The sequence below is a fragment of the Barbus barbus genome (genome assembly GCF_936440315.1).
Source record: "Barbus barbus genome assembly, chromosome: 25".
Lineage (NCBI taxonomy): Eukaryota > Metazoa > Chordata > Actinopteri > Cypriniformes > Cyprinidae > Barbus > Barbus barbus.
Genome location: NC_136753.1, coordinates 5771515 through 5797417, shown reverse-complemented (window position 1 = coordinate 5797417; position 25903 = coordinate 5771515). Strand labels below are relative to the sequence as shown.

The 25903-nt window shown below is 36.6% G+C and overlaps 2 protein-coding genes across 2 annotated transcripts; both read right to left on the bottom strand.

The window, feature by feature from the left end:
* Positions 1–9: 9 nt before the first annotated feature.
* Positions 10–7449, bottom strand: rgn (regucalcin). Its single transcript, XM_079377884.1, has 7 exons — positions 7316–7449; positions 6101–6266; positions 5761–5946; positions 5042–5248; positions 4812–4943; positions 3929–4083; positions 10–3837 (listed from the first exon to the last, which is right to left on the bottom strand). Exons 2-7 carry the CDS (start codon positions 6261–6263, stop codon positions 3787–3789), a joined length of 894 nt encoding a protein of 297 aa, XP_079234010.1. The 5' UTR covers positions 6264–6266; positions 7316–7449; the 3' UTR covers positions 10–3786.
* Positions 6764–20428, bottom strand: vps16 (VPS16 core subunit of CORVET and HOPS complexes). Its single transcript, XM_079377879.1, has 22 exons — positions 19636–20428; positions 18242–18330; positions 18049–18140; positions 17286–17414; positions 17027–17171; positions 16796–16911; positions 16453–16575; positions 16173–16228; positions 15903–16087; positions 14494–14570; positions 13846–13977; positions 13576–13739; positions 13309–13417; positions 12444–12578; positions 12243–12351; positions 11994–12091; positions 11415–11519; positions 11086–11163; positions 10785–10951; positions 9082–9178; positions 8892–8995; positions 6764–8151 (listed from the first exon to the last, which is right to left on the bottom strand). The coding sequence occupies exons 1-22, from the start codon at positions 19683–19685 to the stop codon at positions 8010–8012; spliced, it is 2502 nt and encodes an 833-aa protein (XP_079234005.1). The 5' UTR covers positions 19686–20428; the 3' UTR covers positions 6764–8009.
* Positions 20429–25903: the final 5475 nt, after the last annotated feature.

The following is a 25903-nucleotide window of genomic DNA, read 5'->3' as shown; positions in this document are numbered from 1 at the left end:
CCAAGAATGTTTATAGGGTCAGTAAGACGTTTATTTATTTATCGAAAGAGGGCAATTCTTTTATTCAGTAAAAATGCATTAAATTGTCACAATAAAAAAGGCACATTAGTAACATTGAAAAAAGTGACATTAAAAATGGCAACAAAATGTATTTCAAATATAAGTTACCCATCAGAATCCTGAAAAAAAGCATCACAGTTTCCACAAACATATTATGCAGCAGTTTTCAACATTGATAATAATAACAAACATTTTTTGAGTAGCCTACCAAATCAGAATTATATATGATTTCTGAAGGATTATATGACACTGAAGACTGGACTAATGGAAGCTGAAAATTAATCTTTGCCAATAAATGACATAAAAACGGCAAGAGTTTCCCCAAATTATTTCTTTTAAATTTCTTTATAAAAACACCCATTCTGGCCACAATAAATGCTTTTTTTTATTCAATCTAAAATGTTCCACCCTTAACAAACAGTTTTATGATAATTTGCAGTTCTCGCCAACACAGCCAATTCACTTCCTTTGGCAAAGGTTATTTTAAACTGTTTGCAAACCTTGCCATTTTGGAGTATTGGCAAACAAACTTAACAAGCCTGTACAGGGGAATAAATGAAAGTGAATATGCAAAAGAACTTCAATACATGAATTAACACCAAAGCACAATGGTTGTTTATGACCACACATATCACCAAAAATGTTAATTGTCTTTATTCGCATCTGTTTTTTATTACTGTTTGAGTGAACTGTTGATGACTAAACAAAATAGATTTATTAGGCGGTGGAGCTTGATTTAAATATTTATCCTCAAACACCTTATTTAAACTCTTGAAAAAAAGTCTAGAATTCCAGAGACCATTTAATTTGAAAACTTTTATCTTATTATTTCAGGTTAAGCAGAAAGATTCACAAATACAGCAAACCAACAAACAAAACTAATCAATCTTTTCAACCTTTGCACCAAAACCTGTAGGTTTACTTAGTATCCTTAAAGTCAACATGAAACTGATCCTATTCACCCCTCTTAATGCACGGCCTGAAATGACTTTCCAGCTGACGCCACAAATCCCTTTTCAGCCCCTTCCTTCCAATCACCATTCTGACATACAGTGCCCTCCAAAAGTATTGGAACAGTAAAGACAAAATTTACAAAAAGACATTTACAAATATGATTAAAAAATGAATATGAGACAAAATTACAGAATGTCACATTTTATTATTGGGTGATTCATTCACATGTTTTACCAGCTAAGAAGCACTTTTAGAGTTGCATCCCCCTATCTAATGTGAGCATAAGTATTGGAACTGTTGCCTCACAGGTCTTTCTAAGTGATCAGCTGTGTCCTGTTGCATTAATTCTTCAGATATTAAATGCAGGGAATGTGTTGTATCAGTTATATCCATTACTTACGTATTCTGAATCTTGCATTCGATGATGACACACACACCAGGATGAAGATGAGGGAGCTGTCTTTGAGAGAAAAGCAAGCAATTTGGATGCTAAAAGAAAAGAGGAAGTCAATTAGAGCTATAGCAAAAACAAAGGACATGGAGAAATCAAGAGTTTGGAAACCACCAGCAACCAACAATGACCTGGGGTGTGTTTCCCAAAAGCATCGTTAGCTAACTATGGTGATAAGTCTCATTGAACTCTATTGGTAACGACGTAACTTGCGACCATATTTGCTTTTGGGAAACGCACCCCTGATCGGCTGAGAAAACAACAGTAGTTGGTGACAGGCAAATCATAAAAGCTGTGAGAATTAACCCTAAAAGACGTGTCTGTAAAATCACCAACAACTTCCAGAAAGCTGGGGTGATGTTCTGACAATCTACTGTCCTCAGGAGACTTTAACACAGAATTACAGATGCTACACAGCAAGATGCAAACCTCTGACCAGCACCAAAAATAGAAAGGCAAGATTAGAGTTTGCAAAAAAGCACAAAGGTGAGCCAGAAGAGTTTTGGAACTGTGTTTATGGACAGATGAGACAAAGATGAACCTTTATCTAAGTGATGGGAAAGCAAAAATGTTTAGAAAAAAGGGAACTGCAAATGATCCCAAGCATACAGCCTCATCTGTAAAGCATGGTGGAGGTGGTGTCATGGTATGGGCATGCATGGCTGCCTCTGGAACAGGCCCTCTCAACTTTACTGATGACTTAATGTATGATGACAGTAGCAGAATGAATTTGGAAGGGTACAAAACCATCTTGCCTACCAACTACCAATATAAGAAAATGCCACCATATTAATTGGGAAGTGCTTCATATTGCATCAGGACAATAACCCAAAACACCCTGCCAGTTCAGTCAAGGAATTTATAAGGGCAAAGACATGGAAAGTCTTAGATTGCCCAAGTCAATCTCCAGATTTAAATCTGATTGAACATGAATTTCACCAGCTGAAGAGGAGAGTAAAGGCAGAAACTCCCCAAAACAAGCAACAATTGGAATTGGCTGCATTAAAGGCTGGGAAAAGTATTTCAAAGGATGAGACCAAGAGTCTGGTGATGTCTATGGGTCACAGACTCACTGCTGTGATTGTATGCAAGGGATCTCCAACTAAATAATAGCTTTTAATCTTTTATATCTGCCTTATGTTCAACTGTCCCAATACTTATGCTCACATCAATGAGTGTGATGAACTCTAAAAGTGCTGTTCTTTTTATTTGATAAAACATGTATGTGTTGAAACGGCTAATAATAAAATGTGACATTCTGTAGTTTTGTCTCATATTTATCTTTTAATCATATTTGCAAATGTCATGACTCCACAGCCAACAGAACAATTTTGTATTTACTGCTCCAATACTTATGGAGGGCACTGTATAACACCTTTTACGATCCAATCAATTCCCAGTAAAATGAAGTCCTGGCTACATTTTCTCACTGAAAAGGTTTTACACTGAAATACAGATTATGGACGTAAAATAGGTTGTGAATGGTTTGTCATTTTGACTTGGAAAAGTGACATAAAAAAAATTCAATCATAATTACATTTTAAAATCATGGTTGTATAACTCACTTCAGCAGCAGAGCCAAACCAACATCACATTTGTGGTTGATATACATTACAAGTTACCCTAAATGACCCAAAAATACATTACATGAAATAATCTCCTAAAATGTGTCACAGATTGCTCTTTGTGTAGTTAATGTAAATTAAATTAAATTAAAATGCATATTAGATTATTATTACATTTTAGATTTTTAGCCATCTAGACAAAATTCTTGTCTCTAATACTTAGAATAATAATTGTATCTACTATTAGAAATGTCAAATATTACAGAAATCATCTGGAATGAGGTTTTCTAATAAGATTTTCGGTAACACTTTAGAATAAGGTTCCATTTATTAACATTAGTTAACAACATTAGTAAACATGAACTAAGAATGAACAATACTTCTACAGCATTTATTAATCTTAGTTAATGTTAATTTCAGCATTTACTGATGCATTATTAAATTCACAAGTTGTGTTTGTTAACATTAGTTAATGCAGTGTGAACTAACATGAGTAAACAATGAACTACTGTATTTTCATTAACATTAACAAAGTTTAATAAATAGTGTAATGAATGCATTGTTTGTTCATGTTAGTTAATACATTAACTAATGTTAATAAATGGAACCTTATTTTAAAGTGTTACCAGATTTTCTAATATTATATGAGGTGCGAGTATCACTGATACTCTAACTGCATGATTAGAACACTATTGTTGTATTGTGACTGCAAAATGATCACGACACTTTCATTAACAATAACTTTTTCCTTGGTTTTCAGCCAGTGTATGAGAATGGTGGGATGCCCTTCACTCCTAAACCAGAAACCTATTATAGGAATAAAGCATATAATTAATGTCATCATGTGTCAGAGTTGATGTCATGCTACTTTGAGCAAGATATGAAATAAGATGTCTACCTTAAACGTGCAGCCAGCTTCAGGATGCTTGGCCAGTGAATCTGCATCCATTCCTGCATACGCTGAGGTGACGTAGAGATCACTGTAGTCTTTCCCTCCGAAACAGCATGAAGTGGTTTTCTCAGCTGGTAGTTTCACTGTCTGCATTCGTGTGCCTGAGATGGGAAGTTCATTACTGTTCAACTACTGAAAAATTAAACTACTGAAACACTGGACTGCTCTTTGTTTTTCATTTAGACTTTCTATCATTTCTGTCATTTGCAAGCTCTTGGAAATGTTAGTCTAAGATGATGGCAAAAGTAAAGTTTTTTTTTTTTCTCTCAAAAGAATGATGCATATACATACATAAATATGGTAAAAAAAAAAAAAAAAAATGGCTGTTTTCTATTTGAATATATTTAAAATATATTTTATTCCTGTGATGGAAAAACCAAATTTTCAGCAGTCATTACTCCAGATATCAGGGTCACATGATCCTTCAGAAATCATTCTAATATGCTGATTTGCTGCTCAAATCTTTATACTTTTTCTCAATTTATAAACAGTTGTGATGCTTAAGTTTTTTGTGGAAACAGAGATATGAACTTTCTATGTATGAACATTTAAAAATGCGAATGTTTCTTTCATAAACATTAGTTTGATGACCACTTATGGAAGCAACAGTGTGGAGACTTTTTGACTTCCCTCAGGATTATTCTATGGATTTTTAAAATAGTGGTTCATGAGTCAAAAGTATGAGGAGGCTTTCGTATTTTGATCAACATAAGTTATACTGCAAATGTGAATTTTGACATTACAACAAATTATACAGTACATTTCACCATTAGTTTTCATATTAAATCTCTTTGCCTCAGCTATGTTATACTTTGATAAACTCACACACCTGTTTGTGGGTCGATACGCAGCACTCTTCCTGCACTGTAGCAGGCAACCCACAGTTTGCCCTCTGTGTCTATGCACATACCATCTGGTATGCCTTCATCTTTCTCCATCTTGTAAACCATTCTGCGGTTAGCTTAGACAGAAATAAATAAATACAGAGATTTTACAAAACCACACAAACCTAATTTTTACATCAAGACCACAGTGCAATGCAATGCAAAACAAACTCACACAGCCCTCCAGTCTGGATGTCATAATCAAAGGCCTCCACCATGAACGCCAGGCTGTCGATGTAGTAGAAGATGCGGTGATCCAGTGACCAGTCCAAACCGTTGGAGAGGTGCACTTGGTCAAAATGCTGGACAATAGAGTGGTCAGGAAGGAGGGTGTACAGCGCCCCATCCGTCACGTCAGGCTTCATATCCAAACCCATGGTACCTGCACACAGTAAAGGAGAATGGCACAGTCTAAATTGGAATAATTCAACTGGTTTATTTAAAGAATTAAAGGTTTAGTTCACCCCAAATTGGCAATTCGGTCATGATTTACCCTCATGTCATTCCAAACCCGTATGACTTGCTTTCTTCAGTTTCTGTTCCCATTGACTTGGTTTTTTGATGCATACAAAGTCAATGGGAAACAATACTATTTGGTTCTTCGTACATTCTTCATAATATCTTCTTCTGTGTTCAGCAGAAGAAAAAAATGCATACAGGTTTGGAATTACATAAAGTTGAGTAAATGATGCAAAAATTTCAATTTTTGGTTGGACTACATCTTTAAATTCAACCAGAAACTATTATCAGCTTCTGCAAATTCTGCAAAAAACAAAAAACAAAAACTACAATGCAAAGTTACAACTGTCATAAGATAATACTTTCAATTTTCTTATACTTTACATATGCAGAGTGAAAATATGCTTTGAACATGTGATTAATCTCACACAGTACCTGCAAAAAACCTGCCAGCTGGATCTACTTTTCCATCATTGAAGCGGGTGTTTGGTTTTTCCCTGTCATCGACATTGGCGACAGGTGTAACTGAATGCTTTACCCAGTCAACAAATGCAAACCGTGTTTCCTCCGCAATGACGTAACCACCTGCCTGCCGTGGAACCACACAGCCTACAAGTTTCTCTGTGCAAAGATAAGACATTTGAATTCATCAACATTATAATGCAAACTCTGACTACATGTCTTGTGGGAATTGACTGTCAATCTGGTTACATTTTCCTTGAAAGTCACTAAAAATGCAGCCCACACTAAACTTACTGTATGTCTTCAGGCTTACCTGTGGCAATACTGTCTATTTGATTGGTCAGTGAGTTCCACCGGCTGACCCTTTTACCCAGAATATCAACGTACAACAAAGTGGAGTCCTTCTCCTCCCAGACCGGACTCTCACCGATTTTGTTCTGCTCTTTGATAACACATTCAACTTTTATGGACGACATGACCTGAAACACACAAGTACAGTTCATGTAACTGTATGATATCCTCAAACAACCTTTACCTTAGAAACTGCTTAGTTAAAACCAAGAAAAACAAAGTTCAGTACAATAACATGCTGGTGTAGTATGTACACTCCAGAATAAACTAAACTTGAAGATTTATTTTAGCAGGGATTATAATTCTGTCATTACAACAGGTTATTGCTTAAAAACACATTAAAAATAAAAAGATATGAATATATAAACATTAAACGAACTCTTATATTTATATGTATACGTGAATTTCTAATCTGTTGATGGTGAAGTGTATAAATTCTGCGCCACTAGTGACATCTGTTCAAAAAAATTATAATCTGTTGTCAAACCGGTTTCCCCAGAACACCGCCCCCGACTGCCATTGGTCGAGGAAAAAAATGAGTCCCGCCCCAAACACACGCCATTGGTTGAGCCAAGCATGTCGCCCTGATGGCCACATACTGTTATAATTGAGCACTATGTAGCGTAAGTTTTTAACCATTTATTGACATTAATAGAAAGTGTAAGCGTTTGGGTCATCAATACAACCTCAATAATTTCAATTATGAGCCATGAATGAATATGTGACAGATTGTACATTAATACAATGTAACCTAACTGTATTCATAATCATAATCACAACCACCTCGCTCATTCATTTGACATTTACTGACGAATAATGTTGAATGACAGTCATGCAGAATGTCTGAATCATTGCTCAGTCACAATTTGTCTACACACAACACAGTTCAGTTTTTAAAAACACACTGGTTTGTTCGAATATATATTACAAAATCGTTTTTAAAGCAAACCACGAAAGCGTGAAAGCTGAGCATATCGATTTTTAAGACAGGCACCGTTACAATGTTTCATTTAACAAAGCGAAACAATGAGAACTGTAAAGAACAGCACATTTGTGCTCAGTCTTCTGGAAAGGCTGAACTACAAAATCACGTGATAAAGAAGTCGCTCAACTCTGTGCAAACAGTGTTTGTTGCACATCATATTTCCTGCAAACCAAGACGTTTCTACTGTCGTACCTTTTAAAACTATATCCTCTTTTCCTCTCTGGTAGCTGTTCTTGCAAGAAGTGTCCAACTTTGCAAACTACAACGTTTCCGTCTGTAAATGTGATGTGACAGTGACAACAGAGCGCCCTCTGCGCCCATACGTTTAAATACACCCTAAAATAAGGACAAAAGTGCAAGAGAGAGGAGTTTGACCCCAGTCATGATGAGACAAAAGCGTGATTGTGCTAAAAAGAACCAACAGTGTGATTTATGTGCACAACATGTTTTGATATCCAATCATATGTAATTAAAATAACAAGTGTTTTGTTATATTCATAAAGGCAAATGATCTCTACAGAACACAGGTATGAACATACGATCAAAGACAGTATGATTATACAACACACAAACAATGGTTCATAATGCAGTTATAGGTACAAAGGTTTTTATGGTTTACAGGGAAGTGCAAGATGGGAAGCGCTTCTAGCTGTCTGACAGACACAGCAAAAACAAACTGCTGACATGCTAATAATCTTTTTCTCCGCCTAAGATATTTCGTTCATTGTGCAGAATTTTCATGAAAATGTTCCATTACATCAGGAGTCATTTACATAGCCGAAAGCAGATTTTGCTGCGAGCTGCTTTGCGCAGGAGAATGGGTGCACAGAGGTTCACTTTTGGGCAGCAAATGCAGTTGAGCCGAGCAGTACAGAGGTGTACAGGCTCACTTTTTGACAGCAGTGGCTTTAGCACGATTGAGACGTTCCATCAGAAGATGATCAGTGGCTGAACAGCGTGACAGAACAGTACTGATCTCTGATTCATTACGCCTCTCGATAGCAGCCTCTGCGGCACCCTCCATATCCCTGTGTGAGAGACAACAATATTTATTGTGGTTCTTTGTCTTAATCCTGAACAGTAATGTACAATTCTGTTCAAATGTTTTGGGTAAGAAAGATTTTTTCTTGTTTTTGAAAAAAAAGTCACCAAATTTGCATTTGATCAAAAACAAAGTGCAATTAGTAATAATGTGAAACATTACAATTTATAATATTTTTTTTATTTTAATTAGTGCTGTCAAACGATTAATCGCATCCAAAATAAACGTTTTTGTTTACATAATATATGTGTGTACTGTTTATTTATTATGTATATATAAATACACACATATACAGTATATATTTTGAAAATATTTACATGTATATACATTTATATAATTATATTATATATAAATACATTTTATATATAAATAAATATATACACGTATGTGTTTGTATTTATATATACATAAATATACACAGTACACACATAATATTATTTAAACAAAAACTTTTATTTTGGATGCGATTAATCGTTTGACAGCACTAATTTTAATATATTAAAATGTAATTTATTCCTGTGATAGCAAAGCTGAATTTTCAGCATTATCATCCTAATATACTGATTTGCTGCTCAGGACACTTTCCCTATTGTTATCAATGTTGAAAACAGTTGTGCTGCTTAACATTTTTTGTTTTGTTCAATTTAATTTGTCCTTACTGGATTAAAGTATTAATTTCTTTCAAAAAGAAAAAAAAAATGGCCAAATACATTTTGGAACTCTTACCCCACTGCAAGGTGAGCTTTGACCTTCTGCTCAGGTGTGACTTTAGACACATATTTCTTGGCTTCATATTTGTTATGGTGTTTAATGCACACCTCAACAAATGGCTGTAATCAGAAAAGAAAAAAAACGATTCTAAATACTTCATAACAATAACTCTAAAAGTAATTCTGATCATCAGGACACAAGTTACCAGATATCCAATAGGAGACTTTTTGCTTTTGCCAAATTTCTCCAGCTCTTCCCAGTCCTCCTTCTCAGCCAGAGCCTTTAACTTCAGCCACCAGAACCTGATAATGAGAAACACCTTCACTCATATCATCATGACATTCCCATTATCCATCCATCCATTTTCCACATTGCTTATCTTCTGCAGGGTTGCGGGGGGATGGGGCCTATCCCAGCGTCTCGGACCACCATTCACATTATATTATTCTTCATTTAGAAACATACACTATACACTTATCAGCCGCTTCATTAAAACCACTACGGGCGAACATTGGTTATATCGTTACAATGGCACCTGTCAAGTGGTGGGATTTATTAGGCAGCAAGTGAACAATCAGTTGTTGAATTTCATGAGTTGGAAGCAGGAAAAATGAACGAGCGAAAAGATCTGAGTGACTTTGACGAAGACCAAATAGTGATCAAAGCATCTCAAAAAGGCAAGTCTTGTGGGATGTTCTTGTGGGCAGTGTGCAGTGGTTGGTACGCAGAAGGACAACCAGTGATTGGAGTCTGGGTCATGGGCACATGAGGGGAGCGAAGTCTAGACTGTCTAGTCTAATCAAACAGAAAAGCTATTGAAGCCCTTATTGCTAAAAAACTCAATGTTGGCCATGATTATAAAGGTGTCAGAACACACAGTGCATTGCAGATTGCTGCGTAACGCAGATCAGTCAGAGTCATCATGATAACCGATGTTCACTGGCAAAAGCACATACAGTGGGCATGTGAATGTCAGAACTGGACCATGGAGCAATGCAAGAGGGTTGCCTGGTCTGATTAGACATGTTTTTTTATGCTTTGGCCAATGTTCTGCTGGTAAAACTTGAGTCCTGCATTCATGTGGACATTACTTGAGTATGCACCACCTACTTAAAAGATTGCTGCAGACCACATACTCGCAGTGGTGTATTTTTGATGGCAGTGGCACAATGCCACAATGCAACAAATGTTCAGGAATAGCTTGAGGATCATGACAGAGTTCAAGGTGTTGCCTTTGCCTCCAAATTCCCCAGATCTCAATTTGACTGAGTATCTATGGGATGTGCTCGACCAACAAATCTGATCCAAGGAGACCCACCTCGCAACCTGCAAGACTTGAAGGATCTGCTACTAATGTTTTGGTGCCAGATACAGCAGGACAGATGCAGAGGTCTTATGGAGCTGTTTTGGCAGCACAAGGGGTCCTACTTGACATTAGCCAGGTGGTTTTATTGTTATGGATGTTCAGTGTATTCATTAAAAATCCTATATGGGAATTGTAAACACAGCCTTTTGGGTTATATGCATTTTTTTATATATAAAAATAGACGTCCTTAGACTGAAATTTATTACCACTTGATGAATTAGATGTTTGCATCTGAAACTGTTCATTTTGATTACACGCATGATTACCCAGGTTACACCCATGAGAGCAGATATTATTTCTTTTTATTAAAGGTAGCATTACAGCTGTAGTCTTTAATTACAGTCGACAGTATTAGCTCTGGTTTATTAGCTCAGAGTCACCACTGAAGCCCAGAGAATGTTTTCGTGATTCTCAACACTGCCACTGGGATATGAATTAAATGTTGTTCAAGGGTATAGTCTTTCATTAAAACAAAATAAAAACAGTGCCACAGAAGGAGAAAGTATAAATCATGTGGGTAAAACAATAAACAGATGGCACACCTCTTGTCGGGCACTCTGAAGTCTTTATAAAGTTGCTCGGCTTGTTTGTGCAGTCCCACAGACAGCAGCGTGGTCAAAGTTTCATGAAGAGAGAATCCCACGAGAGGCTCACTCTTTTCCTCTAGCTTCTTCTGATACCGCAGCAGACGCATTTCATCTTCTGTTGTCTGAGAGAGGAGAAAGAAGAAAGGCTATCATTCCTTTTGATCATTCACAGATGTATACAGATGGATATACACGGACTGTGAACTCTGACCCAGGCTGATAATCTGCCTGTAACAGTAGAGTCTGAGGTCTTCACCTTGGCAGAAAATTCATTCTTGGCTTTGTAGTACTCGTCCGCAGCACTTTGTAAAAGAGCAATCCGAGCTTCCAGTCTCTGCAATTACACACACATGCACAAAACATTTATTTTCTCTGTAGATGCATTCTTACCAAAGCAACTAGCAAAATTAGGATATTAAAAATAACAGAAGAGTATTAAGAAATGAAGGTGGAAGGCAGAGAAGACATGCTTTCCAACCAAATCCAATGGTGGCCGCCATAATTTGTTGACCCTTTACAGCACTTCTGTCATTCAAATCATGGAAGTGGGAAGAAATTGATTAAGAAAAAGCTGTAAACACCTACCTGCTCTTTATAGCTGGCCTTCACATAAAAATTGCCAAGTTCTTCATGATCATCATCTTGATTGAAAAGATCTTTGAGTGTATCCTGCTCCTGATGCTTACAGAACTACATACATACACAAAATAAACAAAGACAATTTAAACTGTGTGAAAACATGCAGTGTTATTTTAATATTACTTTTCATATAATACTTCTATTTTATTTTAGCATTTTTCAATTATGAAAAGAACTTTCAGTAGTTTTACTGTAGTTAACGATAACAACACTGAAGCTATGGTGCTGACGTGAATTGCTTTTTTGAACAATTGTCCTAACTAGGCAGAAGTAATTTTTCCGTATATAAAGCAACAAAATCATAGCCAATCAGAACAGATTTGATGTACATATATGAGCAGAGGGATTTGGACCAAATCAGATTTTATTGTGGCGTTCACAGACATATTATTACAGAATATTATTTAGGTTAGCTCAAAAAGAGACAGGGGCATGTTCTTGTCATAAATAATGCCTGTGGTTCTCAGTTCTGCAGCAGCAGATTGTGTGTGTCTTCGGGAAGCAGGTGTGTGCAGATGTGCATACCTGTTTATAGAGGCTCAGAGCCACAGGTTGGTTCCTCAACATCATGAAGAAGTCTCCTCTGTTCAGCTCATTCTTCAGGTACATGACCACTGTGTACACTAGCATTCAAAATAACAGTGAAAATGTTTTGGGTTAGATTTTTTTTTTAAACAAAATTGAACAGCAGTGTATCTACATAAAATTATGCCTAGGTAGGCAGCTCAAGAGGTTTTGAAATGTGTGTATGTAAGTATGTGAATGAGTGTGTACCGAGGTCTGTGTCTCCACTTTCAATGGCTTTGCTTAAAGCCAGAGGGCTTTTCTTCATTTTTAACAGCAGTGGGACCTGCTCGCCAGAACGAGGCTCAAACTCCAACAACTGAAAGAGAAAAGCCAACACAAACTGACTGACAACCCATAATATCAGTGGCCCTTGGTCTTTATTAGAACGTAGTCTGTGTGTGCGTGTACCTTAATGGCGAGCTCTGTGCGTCCACTCTCATACGCTTTAGTGGCGATTTCAGAGTAGGAGATTCCAGCAGCATCAGCAAGCTTTACACTCACAGCTTTTGCTATGACTTCATCTGTTTCTTCTTTCTGCTGGACCTACAAAAGCACACACAAAGAAAACTAACTTTTATAGGGTTTAACTAATTGACACTTCACTCACAAGCTTTGCTGTGCTGCATCAGAACCTTTCAGACTGAACAAAACTTCACAACAATGAAACCCATCTGCACCTGCAGATGTCTTCTGGTTCTGTAAACCACATCTGTGAAATGGCTGTGGATTTATAATAACTCATAATGAATGGGAAATCAACTTTATAATAAATGAGGACTTCAAAGAGACACAAAAGTGCCATAAAATTATTATAAAAGTAGTACACATTCAAAACTTTGGGGTCAATAAGATGTTTTTGAAAGAAGTCTCTTATGCTCACCAAGGCTGTATTTATTTGATCAGAAATACAGTAAAAACAGTAATATAGTGAAATATTTTTACAATTTGAAATAACTGTTTTAAATAACGGTGAGTCTTTTCTGTCAAGTTTGAAAATATAATGCAACTTTGCTGAATAAAAGATTAATAAAAATCTACTGAACCCAAATTTCTGAAGGGTGTATTCAGCAAAGTTGCATCAAATTAATCAAAATTGACAGTAAAGACTCACCATAAATAATATTTCACTATATTACCGTTTTTACTGTGTTTCTAGAATAAATAAACATTTATTTGAATTTAAAAAAATTAATTATGTTTTATCTATAAATATAAATGTCACAACATTCATATTTTTAGACTTTTAAATAACTAAATAAGCAAACACACACACCTTGTAGCAGGCCCAGTGTTTGAGTACTCGGCTCACTCCCAGATATTCTGGAGTCTTTAAATATCGGCAAACCTCAATAGCTAGTGGATAGAATTTACGATACACCAGTCTGAAACACAGAAAGAGTCATAGATTAATATGAATAATCTGCTTTGTCACACTCATTTTACAACTTTACTCATTTCAAAGGAAGTGATCACAAAACAATTCTCTGCAATGCAAACGGACAATTGCTCTGCACAGAATTAGATTATCTTATGGTCTCACCTGTCGATGAGCACCTGTACAGTCATCTGTTTGAACTGAGTGTGGGTAAGAGGAATGCCAACGGTATAGTCTCGGACTGCATTCAACACCCGCAGGTCTTTACACATGCTGACAAACTGCTCTGGAGGAAAATTACTCAAAAAGCACTTCCCAAATGAGGCTGCCTGCAGAGACAACAATTGAGAGAGAGAGAGAGAAGGTATGTGTATTATCATTCCTTCTGTAAATGAAATGTCTCTCTTCCCGCAGCATTTAGGCTTTGTAGCTCACCCTCAAAAGTGTTTTTTGGGTCTCAGGTTCATGTTCATGTCCGGCGGCCTCCACACACTGCCTCACAGCCTCGCTCAACAGACTCTGCTCTTTAATCTCTCTCAGATACTCATCTGCCTTCTGACTCTGTTTCTGCAAATATTTTCAAACACAAAAGTCATTAGATATAATATACCTGCCATAAGTAGCACCTATAGGATAGGTCACCCAAAAAAAATAAAAAAAATTAAAAATACTATGATAGTCAATGGCTACCGGCAACAGTTCAGTTACCCATATTCTTCAAAATATCTTCTTTTGTGTTCAACAGAAGAAACTCATACAGGTTTGGAACAACTTAAAGGTGACTATATGACAACAGAAATTTCATTTTTGGGTGAACTGTACCTTTGACACTGAGAATTGTTTTTGTCCTGCTGGCAAACAATTAAACATATTTTTTAATTGTCTAAATATTTACCATTAAGACAAATTAACAACAATTTTTTTTTTCCAATAACTTTAAAAGTATGTAACTTTCAACAATAGCTGTAGTTGTAAATCTGTTGTCATTTATATGTATTACATGTTTCCCTTTACATTTTCACGGTTTTTTAATACCATTTCAAACTTTAATAATGTGTATCTGATGCAGTAAATGTGTCTTACCTCATATTCTTTATGAGCCTCCAGAAGTAATGCTCCAGGAGCCATTGAGGCAATTTTAAAGATCTCCTCACATGCACCTGCAGAGCATCATGGGAAAATCAAATCACTTGTGGGCTTGAGGGATGTAGAACCTGGCAGTAATCCATACATTATACATTATTACTGTTAAATTTTTGCGGTCAATAAGATTTGGTTTTTGCATTTGATTGAAATTAATCCTTTTATTCATCAAGGATGCATTAAATCAAAAGTAACACTAAAGACCTTTAATGCTACAAAAGATTTCCATTTCAAATAAATTCTTAAACTTTCATCTATTCATCAAAGAATCCTGAAAAAGTGCATCACGGTTCTCACAAAAATATTGAGCAGCACAACTGCTTGCAACACTGATAATAAGAAATGTTTCTTTTTTTTTTATATATTTTAAACAGAATAAAGTGTACACAGAAACAGAAAGCAATGATAAACACAATGTGTACCAATACTAATAAAAAAACTAAAAACTAAAACAAAACAAATAAACCCTTGAACAGACAAACCACAGTCCGAATAGTAAATAATAATAATAAAATATGAATATATAAATAAATATTAATCAGCTATTAAAGCTGTTATGAGATGTGTATAATACATTCTTCAAAAACCAAACCTTACTCCGTTCCCTTCCGTCCCAACTATCTTAATCAGGGCTGAATAAAGAACTACTCTCTTTAATATACTGAAAGAAGGGACCCCACACCTTCCAAGACTTATTCGAACACTTCTTGAGGGAAAATCGTATCTTTTTTAACTTTATAAAATAAAGAACATCTGATAGCCAACGAGAATGTGTGGGGGGCATTTTAGATTTCCAGTTCAGCAATATTAGTCTCCTAGCCAACAGAGTGACAAAGGCGACAGCATCTTGTTTAAGAGTTGACAAAGCCAGAACATATGGATCAGGTTTGCTGGAATTTGACAGCATCTGTCACAAGCTGGAGAAACACCTTCATAAATCTTAGCCAATCTAGCTTTTGTAAAATAGACACGATGCACAACTTTACACTGAATAAGTGAATGTCTGGAACAAATAGATGAACGGTGTACCCTGTTGAGGATCTTTTCCCATAGTTCATCTGATATTTCCTCTTCCAGATCATCTTGCCAAAGAACCCTAATGGAGTCTATAGACTCTGGACATAGCGCTATGGATTTGAATGTAGATTTGTGAAATTAGGCCTTTTAATGTACAAATCGGATTTAAAAAACAATAAGAAATTTTCCTGAGTACCGAATAAGCTTACTAGAATGATTTCTGAAGGATAATGTGGCATTGCCATCACAGAAATATATTATATTTTAGTCTTCTAACTGACCCCACACTTTTAAACGGTAGTGTGGAATTTTCTCAATATACATCTTCTAACCTGGGACCTCTTGCAGAAGCTCATGGTGTGTTCCACTGATGATCCGAACCCCATCCAGCTCCGGCACCAGAATTGAGTCATCGTCCAGGTGGTACTGAATTGTTTCTTTACATTCTCCCACCACTTTGAGGAGCCCATCCCACATTACCACAGCTGATGGCTGCTGACTCTTGGGCCTGCGACACCTGCAAAAAAAAATATTGTCCTGAGTGAAAATACAGCATACACTAAATATACATAAATCATGCAAAGTGTAAAAGTGTGCCATACCAGGCCATCTGTTTAGGGGGAGTTTTGATTTTGGTGTCCACCTCACTGAGTTTCTCCTGCACAAGAAAACATTCCCTTGATGCTGATTTGTTGTGCACAAGTATTAAGGCTGTAATTAAGGCTTAAGACAGAGCAATTAATTAACTAGTCAATTAGCTAACTAATCAATTAAAGTGGACAGAGTAATGAACTGATGGAAAAACAATCACTTAGACCACAAGTTTCTGTGACCAGAACAGAATACATAAAATACAAAGTGATATTGCTGGGTTTCACTTACTTTTAGGTTCGACGTGCCCATCCACACATGGCCAGAGTCAGTGAGGAGCGCCAGATACTTATAACTGAACGAGACACACATGTGAACTATACTGGATGCTTGTGGAGAGAGACCTGGGGGAGTCTGATACACACGCACACTTTTTAGCAGGTGCTTTCTTATCCACATTGGCTGTTTATACACTGTTTTGATTGCTTGGTCTGGTACATTTGTGTCATCCACATGGGTTTCACACATATTATTTAGATTCAGGGCAAAAAAGACTGCCATCATTTGTGAGGTAATAAAACACTGATAATTTCTGAATATCTGTGTAGTTTGAGTTTGTGTGAGTGGTCTTTACCACAGGTGTGCAGGCTGTATTGTCTAAGATGAACAGATGAGATCCATTGGCCACCAGCACTTTACTTTGTCTGTCTTGAGTCAGGACTGCCCAGCATAAGGGTGCCTCCTGTAGACCTGAAAAAAAAAGACCACTCAGGGTTAGAAAGACAAACCATTAATAAATGTATCTCACTTACATATTATCTTTCACAATACTGTGGAATTTGGTCACAAAGAATGCATATTTTACCTGGAACCTCAGGCAACCGCCTCAATTTTATGTCATCAATATTTGTGGCCAAAGTGAATCGCAAGGCACCTGTCAATATGGCAACACCTGTCCCATACGGCGAATGGAAAATCTTGGTCTCCAGCACCTGACTCTGAGAAACCTCCTGAGAGAGAATCGATGCTATGGCTCAGCTAAAAATCAATACTGATTTAAAGAAGCAATGCTTTTAAATTAAAGAATCACAGATGCATCCTTTTTAAAATGTATGCATTCTCACATTGCCCATGCTGAAGTGTCTCTTGAAGCCACCCAAGAGATCGTAGACAAGCACAGTGCCATCCTCCTGGACACACAGTAGGTCATCAGACACCGTCCAACCCAGCTGCTTCACCACTCCACTCTTCCACTGATACAGACAATGACAGAAGTTACTATACAGATTTTTCATTCAATAAAGTATTCAAAAGGAACAGTATTCTTTAATAACTAATAGTCAATTGTAGGGCTGCAGAATACGGGGAACAATAACAAAAACGTGCTAAAAATATTAAAATTACAAAATAAAAACAAAATAATAAATATTGTATTATAATTTCATCGTAAAATAAATCAGTAAAAAGTAGAAAAACATTTTTTTTACAGTACAAGTACACAATTACAACTGTAATATTTATTTTTTTTGTATATTAAAGCACCTAACTTTTATTTTAACAGAAAACCACACTGAGCCCATAAATCATCTCCTTTATTGTTTAAGCGCTTCTTATAACAAGTATGGGAAGATCCCGTTCCCAAATGCAAGTTATAAACAACACTGGCTCAGATCAGATGCATAGATGAGCTCATGCGAAGCAGCATTTACTGAGAACCAAGCCACTCCAAGATGCTGCAAGCACCGCTGGATCACATACAACTCACATGTAAGTATTCAGTGCTGTGCATATTTATTCCATTAAATGGCAGTCTTTATGATTCGATAATCGCACTAAGCCATATCGTGATTAATCGGGCAGCCCTGCTGTGTAGCTGTGTGCTCTTACTGGAAAACTGGCCAGAGGCAGTCCTGAGGAAGAGTAGATCTCTAACTGAGGTCTGGCACTGGGAGAGCGTCGGTTATGACCCTTTAGGAGAGCTGATAGAGAAAGAAGTGTCTTTGTCTTTGAACTCCACAAAACTGTACTGAGATATAATCATACATAAGATTTTGCTGGGCTGATCTCACCCAAAACTCACCGATAGGACCGCCATATGGAGCTGCAGCAACCAGACAGTCTCTCAGACCATCTTTCAGATTCCAGCCCATCTCATACAATTCAATCTTTCTGTTTCAGGAAAAAGAAACAAAGAAGGCGGAGGCAAAATGTTAAAAGCATAATACCTGGCACGACTGCACTGCTGTACAACATACTGTAAAAGCCAGGTTAATATGTTTGCCTGTATAAACACAGCCCATGCTTTCTGGGAAACCTCAATGGACCCAGCTATTCTGTTTTGCCCTCTATAGGCCAAAATAGTTTTTAGCGACTTTCTCAGATCTTACATGCCATAGTTTTAAGACTAAATGTACTTTAAAGTGGACATCCAGGGGTTTCAGAGATATGTTAAGCAACGACAACATTCTTGGTCTTGAAAATTGGCTGAAATGACATGACAAAAATATTTAAAATGTGTAACAGTAGGTATACTATCATCTATCTTCTGGTATACTATACTTGCCTTATAAATAAATGTGTCTGAAAAATGCCAATGTTTTAGAAGCAGACAATTTTCTTCCCACTACCCTTGAACGGAAATATCAGGACGTCCAGCAAGACACCACAAGGCAAGTCAATGGGGGTAAATAGTGTACAATATTCCATTTCATATGAAATAAGTTCGCCTTATACTCTCATTATTAAAATAATTCTATTGTATTACAAGTTTAAAACAAGCTGTTATCAAAAATTGTTATATAAAGAACCTTTTTAAACCGCAAGGTTGACATAAATTGTGTAATAAATGCATAAATAAGCTATTATATTAACAATAATGTAAGATTAATCACAACACGTGAGCTTTGGTTCATGTATGTTTAGTGGAAGTTGAGATTCCTGTGTCTGAAAAAAATTGATCAAACAGCTACGACACTGAAAATTCATACTTTTGTACATAACGAAAACACATAGCCTACATTAAACCTATAACTGAAAATATTTTTCTAAATTATTCAATGTGTGTGCAGATAATTTGCACGAAGCATAATTTTTATGCAGTGCTTTGCCTTAATTTTCTTGTCTTGATGCCAAGTTATGTGATTATACCACAAGGTATATGTTGAGAACTGTAACCTAAACGCATTTAAAAACTAGTTGTAAGAAAAGTTGTTCTACTTACAGATTTACAGTATTATGAAGGTTTCCAGAATACCATATTTAACTAAATTAAATCCACGCTACTTTAATAAAGGAAAGACACAGGCCACTCCTGACAGCTGTCACATGACACCAGAGACTGTTCAAAACAAACATGCAGTTTATAACCTACACTTTCTCTCTACCTAAATGAGCGCATGTGTGCAGGATGATGAGTTCATAAACTCATATTCTGCACATTTAATAAACATAATGATTAAGCAGTTCTGTATTTACCTGTAAAAGGCCTCGCCCAGAGGGTTCCAGTTCGCTGTGACAAACGCCATGTCCTCCTCTCCCGATGAAACGATGTAAAGTGTTTAAGTCCCAGTTAACGCAGCATTATGATTTATAATCGTGTTGTTTATTTCATTCTTCCTCGGCCATCTCTTCCTGTAATCTTCTTCTGGCTCTACGATGGCGTTGATCAGAGACCAGCGCGTGTGTTTGGCGCCCGCTAGTGTTTCGGAGGTGGGCTACTACTAAAATGTACCTCGATGCTGTTATAATAATTTTTTAAATATAATAATTTTGTAAATGAAAATTAAACGATTATAAGTTTCTCTGTGTAGCTGCACAGTAGCACGTAGACTGCGTTGTCACGTGGTATCTGTTACTTTTCTCAGCGCTGCTAAAATCGGATAAACTGGTTTGAGGTTACAAGGATAAGGCGTTTCTAGAGTATTTGATTTGTAAGTCCAGTGATTAGAAAGTGCTTGAAGTCCTACGCACGCTTCTTCAATAGCCGCTCGATGAATAATGCATGACTATAATCAGCACATGGTGTCGCTGCTGTCCCACATCCATCCACAGCTGCAGCGCACCTGATATGGACACCTGCTGTGTCGTTTCATCCAGGGACGGACAGAAGAATGGCGCAGGTGTGTTGGCGTTTAAAATGAAGGCTGACACGTACATAACAATCAGTCTGGGCTTAGCTTGTATTGTCTGGATCTCTTTGAAATGCAACCTCATTCAGCTAGAACGCCGCAGGCTGCAGCCTAATCATTAGCATTTTTTTTTCTGCTGTTGAGCGTCTCAAAATCGCATCATTGTTAATATTACAAAAGCAGTCCTGCTATAATTATACTCTTGTCTTGTGGGGTTGGGGATTGACTATTTAACTGTCAATCAAATGAGAAGACTGGGATTCCTCTTTTTATCAAAGAGCACAAAACAAATAGATAATTAGCTGAAGGATAAAACGTTTTATTAACAACAACACATATAAATATAATTTATATAATGTATCATTTCACTAATGAATATTTATTTTAGATCTATATTCTACTGTAAATTTTGGAATTTTGTTTAGTAGGCACAGTCTGCCTTGTTAAGTCTAAGATATAATTATGTGTGGGAAACTCAAAAACAATCAAAAAGCTGTTAGTCATTCTTTAAAATTAGACACATTTCAAAAGTGGTTATAATGGAAGAAGACATGACAAAAGAAGATTTTGGAGAGGAGGAGGTCTGGTGAGGAAAATTCATTTTATGTAGCCTTACTGGGATAAATTATGCCATTATTTATATTAACAATGCAGAACATGCCGAGTTGCCCCTATAATCATGGTTTTTAAGAAGAATAATATCATCTCTTGATAAATTATATATACTTTTATATATACTATACTACTATATAAATTATAAATATACTCTTCATTTTTTTATTCCTTCATTCTCAATTATTTATTTATTTTTAAAGCAAGGATGCATAAAAAGTTCTAATGATTTCAAATAAATTCAGATAATAATCCTGAAAAAGCAGCATGTTTTCACAAAAAAAAAAAAGCACATGTGTTTTCAACATTGATAATACTGAGAAATGTTTCTTGGGCAAATCAGCATATTAGGATGATTTCTGAAGGATCATGTGACACCAAAGACTGGAATAATGGCTGCTGAAATATTAAAATATAAAAGTATTATTGCTTTATATGTTAAGTCAAATAAATGCTGCCTTGGTGCAAGAGATTGTTTTGGCTAAAATTATATTTAAACAGACTTTCTTCTAGTTCACCTTGAATCGTATAAACGTCATTGCAAGCAAGCTTTCCAGCATTGATTCAACCTGGAGAAGCTGAAACAAGCATCGCTGCACCTGAGCAGTGTTTGCAGTGTGAGTTAAAGAGCACACAGGGAGGCTGCCAGGGCTTGTGACTCGCTCCAGTACTGGTGCAGTAGATGTTTCTTTGTCTCTGTGGCCAGTGATTTAGAGAGCGCGGTAGTTCTGGGGTTGTCTGAGGTGGCTGCCACATTTCTGATCATGAAGAGAAAAAACCAGACCATCCATCAGCGCCTGCACAGGGGCCATTGTCACTCACACACTTAGAGCCAGAAAGAAAGAGACTTAGAGCTTGAGCAAAAGTGTCTACTTTTCAAATGTCAACTGACATGCGCCTTTCTTCTGCTGGAGTGGGTCTTTCTTTAAAAATAACCCCAATCTTACTCTATAGTAGAAAGCTTTTCCTTCAATGTCTAAGGGACAAACCTGAAAGGAGAATCGCCAGCATTTGTGGCATATTGTTGATTACCTTGCACTTATCCCTCATTTATTTTTCTTTCTTTCTTTCTTTCTTTCTTTCTTTCTTTCTTTCTTTCTTTCTTTCTTTCTTTCTTTCTTTCTTTCTTTTTCTACCTCTTCTTTTTTTTTAAGCAGAAATCTGGACATTTGAAATAATAATTGTTTCTTGATAGATATGACGGGGGATATTTCAGTTTCAATAATTCAAAATAACCAGAGCACGGTAGCTGTTAACATGATTTTAGTGTAAAAATGAGCTTATATCCAGTTGTGTATGTATATGTATATATATATAATATATATACATATACAAAATGCAGTTTTTTAATGATGATTTCGTTTATTAAGGGAAAAAAGCGGTCCAAACCTACCTGGCCTTACGTGAAAAAATGAATTGCCCCCTCCTGTTAAATCATGAAAGAGCTGTGATTAACCACATTATCTTAGAAAGCTGAGTAAAATGTCACTAGCCAAACCCAGGCCTGATTACTGCCAGACCTCTGTTGAATCAAGAAATCACTTAAATAGAACCCGTCTGACAAAGTGAAGCTTTAAGAGCAACACATCATGCCACGATCTAAAGTAATTCAAGAACAGATGAGAAACAAAGTAGTTGACATGTATCAGTCTGGAAAGGGTTATAAAACCATTTCTAAGGCTTTGGGACTCCAGCGAACCATGGTCAGAGCCATTATGCTCAAATATAGAAAACTTACAACAATGGTGAACCTTCCCAGGAGTGGCCGGCCAACCAAAATTACTCCAAGAGCGCAACGACGACTCATCCAGGAGGTCATAAAATAACCCAGAACAAAGAACTGCAGGCCTCACTTGCCTCAATTAAGGTCAGTGTTCATGATTCAACAATAAGAAAGAAACTGGGCAAAAACGGCATCCATGGGAGAGTTCCAAGGCAAAAGCCATTGCTGACCAAAAAAGAACACAAAGGCTCGTCTCACATTTGCCAAAAAATATCTTGATTATCCCCAAGACTTTTGGGCAAATATTCTGTGGACTGAAAAGTTTCATAAAAAGAACAGCATACCAACAGTTAAATATGGTGGTGGTAGTGTGATGGTCTGGGGCTGCTTTGCAGCTTCAGGACCTGGACGACTTGCCATAATTGATGGAACCATGAATTCTGCACCCTATCAGAAAATCCTGAAGGAGAATGTCTGGCCGTCAGTTTGTGACCTCAAGTTCAAGCGCATTTGGGTTATGCAGCAGCACAATGATCCCAAACACACCAGCAAGTCCACTTCTGTATGGCTCAAGAAAAACAAAATTAAGGTTTTGGAGTGGCCAAGTCAAAGTCCAGACTTAAATTCAATTGAGATGCTGTGGCATGACCTTAAACAGTCCTTTCATGCTCGAAAACCCCCCAATGTAGCTGAATTAAAACAATTCTGCAAAGAAGAGTGGGCCAAAATTCCTCCACAGCGATGTGAAACACTCATTGCCAGTTATTGCAAACGCTTGTTTGCAGTTGTTGCTGCCAAGGGTGGCAATACCAGTTATTAGATTTAGGGGGAAATTACTTTTTCACGTAGTGCCAAGCAGGTTTGGACGGCTTTTTTACCTTAAAAAATAAAATCATTATTTCAAAACTGCATTTTGTATTTACTCAGGTTATCTTTGTGTAATATTAAAATTAGTTTGATTATCTGAATCATTCAAGTGTGATAAATATGCAAAATATATATATACACAACTGGATATAAGATCATTTTTACACTGAAATCATGTTAACAACTACTGTTACAATGTTAGGAGTTTAAACTTCAGTTCCATCTTTTTCTGTTTCATCTATATGTTCCTGTTTTTCCTTATATGGTTTTGTTCCTGTTCAGTTTAGGATTCATTTTCTCATTAGTCTTTATTAGTTAACGCCCATCACCTGTTCACCCCTCGTCAGCTGCACTATTTAAAGTCATCTTTTCTGTTCAGTTTTTGTTGGTGATTATGTTAACAGTGTTTCTGCAACTCTGCTTTATATTTGCTTGTGTTCATTAAAGTTCTGTTTGAAGATATTCCTCGTTGCTGTCGTCCTTGGAGGAACTGTTACATACAATTCAACTATGTTATAATTTAAAATAACCATTTTGTATTTTGATGTAATTAACAATGTAATTTATTTCTGAGTTGGCAAAACTGAATTTTCAGCAGCCATTACCCCAAAACCTTTGTGTAGTAGTGTATAAAAATGCATCAAACCAAACGGTATCTGCAAACAAATGATATTTACTAGTTTTGACTCTTTTCCTCCTTGCAGCATAAATAAATTACATACTACAGGAATATAAATGATGCAAAAGGTGATTTGCAACAAAGAATCTCCATTTCCCAGCATGCATCAGACATTTGCCCGGACTGCTTTCATTTAATACCAAATGAGCCAACAGCCGGAGAAGAAGATTTAAGTCATTTCCGCCGTAAAATGCTTCCTCATTAAGCCGCATCTCATTGCACGTGTAATCATTAGTCCTCGATACAATGCGCTCAGATTCAGAGAGTGCTGGGGTCATTTTTAAGCAGCACTTAAGCAGCTGTTAGGAAGTCTGACATCATGATAGGGGCACTTCCCTCTCCATTCGTAACACTATCTCCCCCATTAGGCTGCAGGGCGGTGGAGGGGCAGCAGCATACGGGCAAGGGGCAAGAGGGGAGCGTGTGTGTTTATACGGTCTGTCGGAGCGGGACGGGGTGGGTGGGTGAGGGCTGTTGGCTTTTAAGGTGTCAGTGGTAAAATTTATAACACACCATAGAGAGGCTTTAGTAGCACTTGCTGGCCGCACTCACTCAATAGAAATCAGATTAGAGGGAAAAAGGCCCGTCAGTTATCGGAGTTTGGAGAAGCAACGCAGTTTGGCATCAGACCACCTGGACTGGAAATGAGGGGTGGAGTCTTGGGAAAGATCTCCCTGCAGAGTCATTACTCAGAGAGTCATAAGGCTCAGGTGTCTGTGTTATGGACGTGAACAATGAGGCAGTGCATTGGCTTATGTGAAAACACACACACACACACACACACACAGACAGACAGACAGACTGAAAACCAGCCTGGGACTTATGCCTGTCTAATACAAACTATTGCTTGCTACATTATGAAGCGATTTTCATATGCATTTTGATACATATGGAAATCATATTTTAATATCTAGCCAATTTACTATGCAAATATAGTGCAATACTTTTGACACAATAAACAATAGATTTCTACTGACTTTAAATGATCCGTGATCTAAACTTTTAATTGTTGTAACGTAAACCTGGCCTAAAGTAACATGCATATAGTACCATATTATATACTATAAACGGAATTCAATGGGACCTATTACCACAACTTAAATAAATGCATGGTTGCAAGTTAAAAATTCTAAAGTAATCTGTAGTTAAATGATGCAAACGTAACGGTGATAATTACAATATTTTAATATTGTGTTTGATTTAAACTCAAATTTCTGTGATAATTGATTATTTAATATATAATGGAACATAATGGAATTGTCTTGATAAAATTGGCCAGTGGATTTCTAGTTCCCATGATGCTTTGCACTAGATAAGGAGAGTAAATGATGAAATTAAGTGTTTTTAAATGGATATACCTTATAATTAACTGTTAATTTTCAATGCTGTTTAGTGTAATTTGTTGTTGAGCATAATCTCATTAGAATTTCATTAAAGTTTGCATCAATCTTTTTGAGTTTTGACAACTTCTAATGAAATAGATTTTTCTTTGTTGCTGCGCCAAAAATTTTTAGAGTGCAGTGTATTTACATTGATTTATTACATTACAAAGGCATTAAAATAATAATTATTGATGCAATCAAAACAAGCATATGACTCTGTACGTTTTAATTAAACTTGATACGTTTTAATGTGGGAAGAAGAATTATATGTAATTGAACTTATCATAACTCACAACTTATTTCACTGTTGGTTGAAGTTATAACTTAATATTGTTTAAAAACTTCATCTTCA

Bases quoted from the DNA above. Each gene is read 5' to 3' on its own strand.
- rgn (XM_079377884.1), bottom strand. From the start codon at position 6,263: ATGTCGTCCATAAAAGTTGAATGTGTTATCAAAGAGCAGAACAAAATC. The intron at 5,249-5,760 runs GTACTGTGTGAG...TACTGTGTGCAG, and splicing joins AGCTGGCAGGTTTTTTGCAG to GTACCATGGGTTTGGATATG. The intron at 3,838-3,928 runs GTAGACATCTTA...TTCCTATAATAG, and splicing joins AAGCTGGCTGCACGTTTAAG to GTTTCTGGTTTAGGAGTGAA.
- vps16 (XM_079377879.1), bottom strand. From the start codon at position 19,685: ATGGCGTTTGTCACAGCGAACTGGAACCCTCTGGGCGAGGCCTTTTAC. The intron at 16,912-17,026 runs GTAAAATATGCA...TTTTTTTTTCAG, and splicing joins GCGGTTGCCTGAGGTTCCAG to GTCTACAGGAGGCACCCTTA. The intron at 13,740-13,845 runs GTGAGCTACAAA...TTGTCTCTGCAG, and splicing joins CCCAAAAAACACTTTTGAGG to GCAGCCTCATTTGGGAAGTG.